The sequence below is a fragment of the Chiloscyllium plagiosum genome, unplaced genomic scaffold (assembly GCF_037043375.1).
Source record: "Chiloscyllium plagiosum isolate Xiang-an unplaced genomic scaffold, Cpla_swu_hap1 HiC_scaffold_15, whole genome shotgun sequence".
NCBI lineage: Eukaryota > Metazoa > Chordata > Chondrichthyes > Orectolobiformes > Hemiscylliidae > Chiloscyllium > Chiloscyllium plagiosum.
Window position 1 is genome coordinate 21,386,099 of NW_028270153.1, and position 13,210 is coordinate 21,399,308.

Here is a 13,210-nt window from a genome sequence, read left to right on the forward strand (position 1 = left end):
TTGTGAGATTCTTTTGTTGTGAACAGAAAGCATTATAAACTTTCTCTTCAGAACTGCATATTATCACCAATGCTTTGTTCGAGTGAAAATAAGATTTCTACTGATGTCTAGCATGTGCAGTTCTTTGCTATTTTTGTAATGGAAATAATCTTGATTTATTCACATACAGAAAAGATTGTTTTCTTTCAGAATAATTTAAAATGCAAACTGAGTAAGTTGGAGCATGACATTTAGAAGTGAAACATGATTTGAAGGAACAAATTAATTTGGTCCAATGGTTCACAAAACTCTCCACTGCTGTCGGGATGGAGAGTCGGGAATGCATTCTTCATCTTATACCTCTGTTTGTTTGAGGTAGAAAAGAATTATTCTGATTAGGCAACATCTGCAATTTTCTTACATAATGTAACTATCAGAACAGTAGAAGGTAAACTAGATGGATTTTGGCTTTTTTGCAACCTTGTGATACTGTGTAACTGACAGGTTTTGTAAATGATTTTTGTTTCATTGTACATCTGGTTTTCTATTTTCTCAATATGCCTTTCAAACAACACAATGGGCAATGAATTGGGTTGAAGTGCAGTCGTTGTAATGTAGGAAAACAGGCAGTCATAGTAACAAGATAAAAGAAAATCTGTTTCATTCATTCATTGAAAATTAATGAAATATTGCTGTTCCATTTGAAACACTTTCTGAGATAGCATTTAGGCAATTTAGAAAAGTATGGAGATACTCACTTTAATTTCCAACACTAAGAATTGGTTTGTTTCTGGTTAAGATGGAATGTCACTTCTTTCAGGTGCCTTCTTTATTTGCAAAGTTAAGTTGTGATCTGTCAAAGACCAACAATGATGGGGTGAATTTGAGGCAGGGAATATCTTTTATACACTAAAAGCAAATGCTGCGGATGCTGGAGGATCTGAAATAAAAACCAAGTGCTAGAGAAACTCTGCTCTGGCAGCATCTGCAGAGCGAGAAACCAAGTTACATTTTGAGTCCTTTATGACTTTGGAATATGTTGGGCTCAAAACTTTACCTCTATTTTCTCTCTCCACAGACTGTGCTGGATTTAGGTTTCTCCATGTCCTTATTTAATATAATATGTTTCCTGGTTGGAGCTTACATTTTCAGGGATTGGTCCACGCACATAGACATAAAGCTCTTCTTGAAATTCATATTGAATATTGTTAGATGTATCTTTTACAGTCTGAACATTTATCTCAACATTTAACTTTAAATTCCCAAGATGTTGAAGGAATCCTTGAGGTGGTTTTATCATGTATTTAGGCACAGCACTGAAATCAAGTCTCGCTGTACATCCCTATGACTCTATGGGGTGCGAACTCCTACTCCTAACAACACTCACATTACTTCTCATGTGTCCTACTGGTGCCTGACTCAGAATTTGCACAGAATCTTTAGCATTGCAGTGATTTGTAAAGAGTTGAAAGTATCCTTAAAATTGTCTATTTTTCAATCTATGTGTTTTGAGAGTTTCATTGCCAGTTTAGACAGCTTGCATAAATTGCACAAATCTGGCATGTTGTCAACGTAAAAGAAGTGGAGAAAATTAAGCAAACCATGATGAGGAATTTGATTAAAAGCATTAATGAACTCTTTAAGTTGAAGGTTTACTGGAATTAGAACATTGTAATAATGAAGGAAGCTGCTTTTTGGCTGTGTGAAAAGACTATTCAATTAATCCAATCTTCCCACTGTTTCCATATGATCACCTGCAAATATTTCCTTCTCAAGGATATTGAATTCCCTTCTAAAAGTTCCTATTGAATCTGCCTCCATTACCTTTCAGCCAATACATTCCAAATGATAACTTTGTACTGTTTTTTTTTAAAAATCATCTCATTTAGTTCTCCCAATTACCTTAACCCTGGTTTCTGGCCCACCTTATCAGGGGGAACAATATTTACTTGCAAACTCTGTCATTTTGGACAATCACGTTTACATCCCTACTTAGTCATATTTGTTGTCAGAAGAACAATCTCAGCCTGTCTGGTCCCATGTTGTAACTGAATTCCCTCAGCCCTGGTACAGTTATGGTAAATGTCTCATTCTCTCATATTTTTAAAGTGTAATGCCAGAATAGAGCACAGTGCTCCATTTAAGATATAACCTGTGATTTATAAAAGTGCAGTGTAATTATCTTTTTGACTCTGTACCTCTAAAGCTAAGGATTTAAATGCAGATCTTAAAATAGCCTTTATCAAATTGCCCTTTCAACTTGAAAGGTTTGTGTATTTGAACCCTCTGGGCTCTTCCTGTGCTCACTGTCAAATTATAAATATTTAATTTCTGTTGCCTAACCACTTTCTTCCTTTTCCACCTCACACTTCTCACCATAATGTTTTATTCTGAGATTCAGAAGAAAGGTTACTGTACCTGAAGCGTTATATCTGCTTTCTCTCCACAGATGCTGCCAGACCTGCTGAGTTTTCCCAGCAATTTCTGTTTTTATTTCTGATTCCCAGCATCTGCAGTTCTTTGGATTTAAAAAAAAGTAGTTTTATTTGACCATTTCACCCAGTTTGGCCTTCATCTCAGAATCTGTCCTTCCCACTGTTTATTGCATTTCCAGATTTTGGATCAAGTGTGCACTAAAAGTATAAACTGTAAAACCAACACCAGGAACAATGTTGTATGTTCTCTGTGGCTCAGTTGGTAGCACTGTGCTGCATTCAAGTCCTGTTCCAGAGACTTGAGCACAAAAATTTGGCCTGACTTGCAGCTGAAGGAATGCTGTACAATTGGGGGTGCCATCTTTTAGTTGAAATGATAAACAGAATGGTGCGTGCACATTTAGCTGGTGTAAGATATTCCATGATATTATTTTGAAGAAAATCAACTAGTAGAATCTCTTCCAGAGCATTTTGCTGTTTGTAGAAATTTGCTGTTTGTAAATTGTTACCATCTTTAGTATGACTTCTAAAATACTTTATTGGCTTGAAGTTTATTGTTGATATCCTCGGGTCATGAAAGGCACCATATAAACACAAATATTTTTCTTATCTCATGCTCTCTGACTTAATGTACATTTGTATCTACTGCCACCCACCCTTTTATAATTCAGTGGATTTCAATTTTGAAATGCCAAGGCCCATCATTGCAAGAGCACATCCAAGTTTGGGAAACGTACAGGGAGCAGTCAAAATAAATGTACATGTGAAGCTAAGAGTGTAAAAGACCTTTAGAAATATGATGCTGTAATAAGTAATATTCAATGGAACAATGAGCATTGAAACCTTCTCCAAAAATGTAGAACTTTGTTGAATATACATTTCATAAAAACATGAGAGCAACCTAAAGATATAAAGGAATTTAAATGAAACATGACATGCGTGTAAGATTTAACGTCCCATATATAATCGCATTGTTACAACTTAATGGGATTCGTTTGTCACATTAAAAACTCATCAATATATATTAGCTTGTGTTGATCCTTTACACGACATTCGTTTTGCTATGTTTACAATTACTATGGTGGCCCATGTGTCAACAGTCAATAGTAAAGGGTGGGGGGATGTCCCTTGAATTCCTCCCACCCCCACCAGCTTAGCAATTGTTACCTCCTTGGGCTAAAAGAGTAGGGCGTGACGCGGGGGAGATGTGTGATGAGAAGATCTGAGATGAGGGTAACTCACCTCCGCTCACTGACAGGTCAGATGACAGTATTATTGATGCAAACAAAGGGAGGCAGATGCTGCCTTTACCCCGGGCGGCAGGGATCAAACTATGCTTGGCCGTGAGAGAAGAACTTGGAAGCAGTGCCCAGCCGTGCCATTCCAACAATAGCCAGGTAACGGAATCGAATAATAAACATGGATTTTGTGTTCTTTTTATTCACAACTGGATTTTATTGTCTCCTAATATCAGTTCACAAATTCAGACCTTAAGACTAATTTGGTTTCTGCATTTCTACACATTGGTGCATCACCGGAGGTTACAGCACGCAATGCAGAGATGAAATCATTCAATCAAGACAGCTGGAAATTAGCAAAATCTCCTCGCCTTGGTATAATTATAGATTTTGTGAATGATTTTTTTCATATTTTATCTTTGCAGTTTGTTGATTTTCGGTATGTATTTTAATTTTAAGCTTTGAATTTTTTTTTACTTAGAAGTGAGACTACCATAAAAGAATAAGTAGCAATTTTTTTAAAATTCCAGAAGGGGGTAGAGTAGTGCTTCATTTTTTTGTTACAATATCATGTTTTATTGAGACAATCAGGAGAATAATTCATTTATTGTAGCAAACAATTTATCATTTAGATATGAACATGTTCCTTGCCTCTGGGCCTTTTCATGCAAAATTACAATATTCAGCAAATTATGTTAAACGTGATTTGTGTAAAGATTCAGTGAATTTGTTTTGCAGCATTGCAAACTGGTCTTAGCATGGCTGGCTTGGGTTTTGCAGTGGTAATGCTGGTAAAGCTATCAGCATTTGCCGTTTACTGGACCAAAACTGACAACTACTTTGGGAGTCCCAACAGTGTGCAGATTAACATGGAAACCGAGGTTACTGTCAGTGATTTTATATTTCTCCACAGTGAGGTTTCCCACCATATATACCATGCTTAATACCATCCATGAGCAGTGAATGAATTGGTAAGAAGTTCCACTCTTGTCAGTCTCACTGTAAAATGCTTGAAAATGTTACACTTAAATATTGTGAACGCTGGATTAGAGCAGGCCTATTGTTATTGTCTTGGTAGCCGATTTAAAAAAAAACTTTTAATTTTGAAATCCAAAACTCAAGGATTGACTAAATGAATGAAGTCACAAGATTCATTGTTTAAAACAGAAAAAAAACAAAGAACATGAATGCTATTAACTACACTCTATTTTAAATTGTCATTTATATTAAAGAAAACAGTTACAGAGGGCAGAATCTTCCCAGCCCTTGAGCAACATGGCAACTCTGCCAGAGCTCCTCTAGCTTCATAAATTCCTGTCTTCAGACAATTCAATTCACTCCATGTGATATCAAGAAAATGTTGGAGTCACTGGATACTACAAATGCTCTCAGCCTTGACAGTAGCATTCTTGCAATAGTACTGAAAAGTTGTGCTCCAGAATTTGCCACTGCCCTTCTGGAACATCTGCAACACTGGCATTTACCTGACCCCATGTGGAAAATTGCCCAGATATATCCTGTGTCCAAAAAGCAGGACAAATCCAACCCAACCAATTACCACCCCATCCGTTTACTCTTGATCATCAATAAAGTGATAGAAGGTGTCACCAACAAGCAGCACTTGCTCAGTAACACCCAGTTTGGGTTCTGCCAGGGTCACTGTGTACTTGACCTCATTATAGCCTTGGGTCAAACATGGACAAAACAGCTGAATTCCAGAGGTAAGATGAAAGTGACTCCCTTTGATGTCACATTTGACCATATATGGCATAAAGGAGCCCCTAACAAAATTGGAGTAAATGGGAATCAGAAGAAATCTCTCCATTGGTTAGAGTCATACCTAGAATATAGGAAGGAGGTTGTGGTTGTTGAAGGTAAATCACTTCAGCTCCAGGACAACTCTGCAGAAGTTCCTCAAGGGAGTGCCCAAGGCCCAACCATTTTCAGTTGCATCATTGATGTCCTTCCCCCATCATAAGGTCAGAAGTGGGGATGGTCACTGAAAATTGCACAATGTTCAATGCCATTCGTCTTTAATGGCATATCCTCCAGAGAACAAAACAGGGAGTTGCCACTAAGTGAGGATGTTCCAAAATGCTTTGACACTAAAATCCTCAGATATGAACATGTTCCTTGCCTCTGGGCCTTTTCATGCAAAATTACAATATTCAGCAAATTATGTTAAAAGTGATTTGTGTAAAGATTCAGTGAATTTGTTTTGCAGCATTGCAAACTGGTCTCAGTATAACTGGCTTGGGCTTTGCAGTGGTAATGCTGGTAAAGCTATCAGCATTTGCCGTTTACTGGACCAAAACTGACAACTACTTTGGGAGTCCAACAGTGTGCAGATTAACATGGAAACCGAGGTTGCTGTCAGTGATTTTATATTTCTCCACAGTGAGGTTTCCCACCATATATACCATGCTTAATACCATCCATGAGCAGTGAATGAATTGGTATGAAGTTCCACTCTTGTCAGTCTCACTGTAAAATGCTTGAAAATGTTACACTTAAATATTGTGAATGCTGGATTAGAGCAGGCCTATTGTTATCGTCTTGGTAGCCGATTTTAAAAAAAACTTTTAATTTTGAAATCCAAAACTCAAGGATTGACTAAATGAATGAAGTCACAAGATTCATTGTTTAAAACAAAAAAAATCAAAGAACATGAATGCTATTAACTACACTCTATTTTAAATTGTCAATTATATTAAAGGAAACAGTTACTGAGGGCAGAATCTTCCCAGCCCTTGAGCAAAATGCTTTGACACTGAAACCTCAGTTATTGAACCAGGCTACATCCAAATGCAGCACACCCTGGACAATATCCAGTTTTGGGCTACAAATGACAAGTAATAATTATGCCACCAAATTGCAGATCAATGACCATTTCCAATAAGAGATGACATTACTATCACTGAATATCTCACTATCAATATCTGAGGGGTTACGATTGATCAAAAACTTAATTGGATTAACCGTGTAAATACTATTGTTTAAAGAGTTGGCCAGAGGCTAAGAATCCTGCAACAAGTAATTCACATCCTGACTTCCCAAATCCTGTCCACCATCTACAAGGCATAATTCAGAAATGTAATTGAATACTCCGAGTTACCTGGATGAATGTAGTTCCAACAACACTCAAAGAAGCTTAAGACCATAAGACATAGGAGTGGAAGTAAGGCCATTCGGCCCATCGAGTCCACTCCGCCATTTAATCATGGCTGATGGGCATTTCAACTCCACTTACCTGCATTCTCCCCGTAGCCCTTAATTCCTTGTGACATCAAGAATTTATCAATCTCTGCCTTGAAGACATTTAGTGTCCCAGCCTCCACTGCACTCCGCGGCAATGAATTCCACAAGCCCACCACTCTCTGGCTGAAGAAATGTCTCCGCATTTCTGTTCTGAATTGACCCCCTCTAATTTTAAGGCTGTGTCCACGGGTCCTAGTCTCCCTGCCTTACAGAAACAATTTCTGAGCGTCCACCCTTTCCAAGCCATGTACTATCTTGTAAGTTTCTATTAGATCTCCCCTTAACCTTCTAAACTCCAATGAGTACAATCCCAGGATCCTCAGCTGTTCCTCATATGTTAGACCTACCATTCCAGGGATCATCCGTGTGAATCTCTGCTGGACATGCTTCAGTGCCAGTATGTCCCTCCTGAGGTGTGGGGCCCAAAACTGGACACAGTACTCCAAATGGGGCCTAACCAGAGCTTTATAAAGTCTTAGTAGCACATCGCTGCTTTTATATTCCAACCCTCTTGAGATAAATGACAACATTGCATTCGCTTTCTTAATTACGGATTCAACCTGTATGTTTACTTTTAGAGAATCCTCGACTAGCACTCCCAGATCCCTTTGTACTTTGGCTTTATGAATTTTCTCACCGTTTAGAAAGTAGTCCATGCTTGTATTCTTTTTCCAAAGTGCAAGACCTCGCATTTGCTCACATTGAACTTCATCAGCCATTTCCTGGACCACTCTCCCAAACTGTCTACATCCTTCTGCAGCCTCCCCACTTCCTCAGTACTACCTGCCTGTCCACCTATCTTCGTATCATCGGCAAACTTCGCTAGAATGCCCCCAGTCCCTTCATCCAGATTATTAATATATAACGTGAACAGCTGCGGCCCCAACATTGAACCCTGTGGGACACCGCTTGTCACCGGCTGCCATTCCAAAAAAGAACCTCTTATCCCAACTCTCTGCCTTCTGTCAGACAGCCAATCCTCAATCCATGCCAGTAGCTTACCTCGAACACCATGGGCCATCACCTTACTCAGCAGCCTCCCATGTGGCACCTTATCAAAGGCCTTTTGGAAGTCTAAATAGACCACATCCACTGGCTTTCCCAGGTCTAACCTACTTGTCACCTCTTTAAAGAATTCTAACAGGTTTGTCAGGCATGACCTCCCCTTACTAAATCCATGTTGACTTGTTCTAATCCAACCCCGCTCTTCCAAGAATTTAGAAACCTCATCCTTAACGATGGATTCTAGAATTTTACCAACATTGGTAAAATTCTAGAATTGACACTACCCAGGACAAAGCAGCCCGCTTGATTGCCAACACATCCACAAACGTTCTCCCTCTCCACCATCGATGCACAGTAGGAGCAGTGTGTACTATCTACAAGATGCACTGTACAAATTCACCAAGGTTGTTTTACACAGCACCTTCCAAACCCATGACTACTACCATCTTGAAGGACAAGATCAGCAGACACATGGTAGTACCATCACCTGCAAGATCCCCTCCAACGCATTCAACATCTGAGTTGGAAATATATCGGCGTTCCAACACTGTTGCTGGGTAATAATCCTGCAACTCCCTCCCACATGGCATTATGGATGTACCTACACCACATGTTTATAGTAATTCAAGAATTAGGTCACCTCTATCTTCTCAGTGTCAACTAGGAATGGACAATAAATCCTGGCCCAACCAACCACACCCACATCCTATTAGTTCATAAAACAGACCAAAGGGTCTGTTTCCATGCTGTACATCTCTATGACTCTATGACTCTAAAACAAACATTGCTTCCAATGGAACTGAGTTGGCTGAAGTCATCATTTTAGTATAGGCAAGGATTCTCAAATGAAAAAAACAGCTTATTGGTTTGTTCATTTCATGTTTTTCCTGTTGTGTAATAAAGGTTAATGCTAGAAACGCTTGGCAGTCTTCACAATATTCAAGGCTCCCACAATGAAACATCACGATGTTTTCTATGCATATGGTGCACAAGGTAAACAACAGCAATCCTCCAGACAGAGATCTAACATTGTGTGCACCTTAAAAATGATGGTTTCTCGATCCTCATTCTTGATGCTGCAGCTGATATGACAGTCAACCACACAGGTGATGATTTAAAGCAAAAATGTATTTTTAAACATGAGCTTCCAGATACAATGAGGGGACATCAGTGCCACTTCCGTGCCCTTATTCTTTTTTCCTTTCCTTCCCATTACATCCAGGTGCAGTGCCAGGGTCAGCAGCCAGAATGAGGGAAATCTACACTTTATTGCAGTCTGTTGCAATTGGACCTTTGGACAGATGACCTAGGGTACATTCATAGCCACAGGGCCCAGACATGCTGAGAGAGTCCTGGTCAGATGCAGGCTTACCCTCCTCGGAGTTGAGGGTCACAGGCACCTCTGGAGTATCCCAAAAGGAGTCTTCTTGAGAGTGCTGTACGGACTTCCTCCTCTGGCTGAGTGAGTACCAGCATCACCCTGTCTCCTGGTGAGGAAGAGGCCCTTGGATTGAAGTGAAAGGCCCTCTTCCTCCTGTCACCTTGTTGCTGATGCTGAGAACCAACAGTGACAGTGATGGAGTGCAGGTCTGCATTCATCTTTGGCAGCCACTGAGTGTTCTACTGGACCTGGTTGTCTCCATGGAGACAGCTGAATGCGTGCATGCCACAGTCAGCATTGGTACACAGTACTCTACCAACCTTCCATCCAGTTTCTCAAGTGTCTCTGACAAACCTGGCTGCTGCTCCAGTGTCTGTGCATTTTAATCAAGTTATTAATAGCTGACACCGTGGAGCCCTCACCAGCCTGGGGCTGAGCAGGTGTCTGGTCTTTGGCAATCTTCCAAGTGCCAGCAACCTGGGGTGCTTCTTCCTCAGCCAGCTGTAGAGATACAGCAGTGATGCAATCACCGCAATGTGATCCGGACTTTAATCTAGCTGTCATCCTCTCTGCGGTGCCAGCATGTGAGCTGATGGAGTGGGCAGTGCAGAGCCTTCCTCTGAGGGAACTGTATCTTCATCCTCAGAGGTGGATGGTGGCTGCTATTTTTTCATGGCTGGAGGATGCCTGAACCTACAGAAAACAAGACCATGAAGGAGCTGAGTAATAGGGATGGAAGCTTGTGCATCTTTAGAATAAATTGACAATTTGGTGTTGATATTGGACAAATCACACAGCATTTGACAATTAATCTGACTTGGTTGTCAAGATCAATCTCTTTTTGAAGGAGCAGCACTCCAAAAGATAGTGCTTCCAAATAAACCTGCTGGACTATAACCTGGTGTTGTGTGATGTTTAATCTTTTTGCAGGGCATGAGCTGATGAATGTTGGCTACCACACTACCCACCTTGGCCTACTCTGCCCTATTGCAAGCAACCTTTGCTTGGTATGAGATATGAACAGAAACTGCGTGAGATGGTACAGCTGTTAATGGTGGTGCCGGAGGGGTGAATAATGGTGAAGTGTTCTGAGTGAGTAAATAGGAAGTGCAGAGGGGTTGCAAGACTGGTAGACTGGGCGGATGGGGGTGGAGGTGAGAGTGATTGAAGGGACATGCTGTATGCAATAGTGAGAATAGGAGACCATGAGTCTTGGTGGGAGATAGGTCTGCTGTCAGAGGTCGAGTGGATATGCAGTTGCAAAGAGAAGTATTTACCTTTACAGAGCAAGGAAGATCATAAATTTTCTTCCTGCAGCACTGGGCATGCCTCTGACCCGTGGATCCTGCATTAATCTGGGTGAGTACATCTGACAAAGTTGGCAGGGTCTGGTGCTGCATCTCCTCTGGTGGCCCTGAGGAAAAACAATGGCCCTTCTGCCCATCACCCCTTGCACCAGTTCCTCCAGATTCCTGCCAGCCTGAGGTGCCAACCTTTCTCTGTCGACCATCTCTGATGCAGTTTTTTACTCACTTGAAGTCCAATTGCAGGTTTTAAAAAGAAACGTTTTAGCTATTGCAGCATTAACTGAATCTGACTTGGAAGGAATGTTCCTTTCTAGTCAGCTTGTTCCAAACCAAAATCAAACTGCTTTAACACAAAAACACACCCAGGAACCCACTCACTAAAACCACCCCCTCACCCTCGCCCCCATATTTAATTTCTGTTACCTTAATTCAATCACATTGAGTAATTTTGTATCTGAAATGTAATGTAGAAGCAATAATTTTTTTTCTTTTAATTTACTCATTTGCTTTTTATGAGAATACTTCAGTGCAATTGGTTGCTTACCCTGTTAGCTGACACTGCTGCTAGAGGACAGATCTTAACTTTTTCTAGATTTAAACTGGAAGAGGAGATGTTTGGCCCCAGAAGTAACTAGGTCTTGTCAGGTAGCTTAAATTGAAATCAAGGAGAACTGCAGAGGCTTCACAACTAACTGAAAAATCCAGCCGATACCAGAGTAATTCAGCTTTTGGAATTTAAATTTAGGTTTGTGGTTAGAAATGTAATAGATTAGGTTTTGATGAAAAATCCTTATCCAGTACTAATTTACACCTAAATTGTTAGCTACAATAAACCCCATTATTACCGTAGAAAGTTTGCTTAGATGTCTACTACTTTACCTGAAATAGATATAGTTTGAGGGTGTTTTTGCTGCAAGGTAGTTTGAAATCTGCATTAATTTAAAAGTAATATCACTACCTGGGGGAATCGGTTGAGCTCAGTTGGCTGGATTGTTGGTTTACAGAGCAGTGTGATACTAACAGCTTGGGTTCAATTCCCTTCACTGGTTTGAGGTCACCACGAAGGAATCTCCTTCTCAATCTCTTCCCTTGCCTGAGGTCTGGTGGCCCTCAGGTTAAATCACCACCAGTCACTTCTCTCTAATAAGAGAGCAGCCCCTATGTTCTGGCAAGACTACGCTGACACGACAACAACAAATTATAACTTGGATGTGGTGTCACAACCTAAGCACATTAAAACCAGGCAATGTGAGCCCTATTGCAGAATAGTTTCAACCCACTTTAGCTTTGTGCAAAGTCACAGTTTAACAATGCTGTTGGATTTCTCAGCTATTTTGTAAACTCACCATTCAATTTTTTTTGACATAAGGAAAATGTCTGAGCCCCCACCCCTGTTTCAGAGACAAAAGTTAATTGTCCTGAAAGTGCAGATACACACAAGCACACGTTATGAGTTATTTTGTGTCCTTGTGCCTCATTGTCCAGCTTAGATCTGATAACCCCGCATCATCATGCACATATACTAATCCAAAGATTATTGGTTGCAATAGTTGTGCAAACTAATTGAACCTTTAGATGCTATTCCCTCAAGAAGGTGTAATTGAAAAATGTTTGGTTCTTTATTTTAGCTGATGGCAATGATGTGAGTGGCATGGATAATGACTGCAAACAATGGGCACAAGTATTGTGGAATTACCTTCGACTGGGTCAACCTCTTGTAAAGGTAGGAGAGCCTTATAAATGACTAGCCGGAAGAAAATCTACAGAGAAAAACATTTTACTGATTAATTATTATCTAATGAATTTACTTACTCCATTCACATGCCTTTGATTCCAAGCCCCTTCCTGAACCCTGTTTTAAGCTGAAACTGACTTTCAAACAGCTATGTTACTATGTTATAACTGTGCTATGTTACTATCAGCTAAACCTGCAACCTCCAAAGTGTCTTCATTACAAGACTGTAGACTTGCATCTCTATGGCAGCATTTGTCACTGATCTGACTTAACTCATTTACTAACAAAGCATTCAACTGTGCATCTGTAAAATCCAGACTGAACTATTCCAAAGTGTTTAAAAATGTGTTGCTGGAAAAGCGCAGCAGGTCAGGCAGCATCAAAGGAACAGGCGAATCGCGTTTCGGTCATAAGCCCTTCTTCAGGAATGCCTGAAACGTTGATTCTCCTGTTCCTTTGATGCAGCCTGACCTGCTGTGCTTTTCCAGCAACACATTTTTAAGCTCTGATCTCCAGCATCTGCAGTCCTCACTTTTTCCTATTCCAAAGTGTGTCAGTCAGCCACCCACCCTCCACCCACTATAATCATCAGCTAATCTAAAACTCTGCTGTCCTTATTACAATTAGCGCCAAGTCAGACATACCCATCACACCTATGCTTGCTGACCTATGCTGACTCCTTGTTTCCAGTGCCAGTTCCAACTCAAAATTCTCATTCTGCTGTTCAAATCCCTTCAAAGCCTCATCCTTCTGACGCTCTCTGATTCTGTGACCCTCCAACTCTGGTCTCTTACTTAGTTTGTCTCTGTTATGCTATTATTGTGCCTTTAGTCTCCTCAGCCTCATGCTCTGAAATGCCCTCCCTCTACACT

The 13,210-nt window shown here is 40.4% G+C and overlaps 1 protein-coding gene across 1 annotated transcript in view; it reads left to right on the top strand.

Moving 5' to 3' along the window:
* The first annotated feature begins 3,651 nt into the window (after nt 1-3,651).
* The window catches only part of LOC122560219 (uncharacterized), a 36,354-nt gene continuing 26,795 nt past the window's right edge, over nt 3,652-13,210 (top strand). Inside the window, exons 1-2 of the mRNA XM_043710650.2 lie at nt 3,652-3,811; nt 12,232-12,326. Of these exons, the coding sequence (XP_043566585.1) occupies nt 12,255-12,326 (72 nt within the window). The 5' untranslated portion in view covers nt 3,652-3,811; nt 12,232-12,254. The remainder of the gene's footprint in view (nt 3,812-12,231; nt 12,327-13,210) is intronic.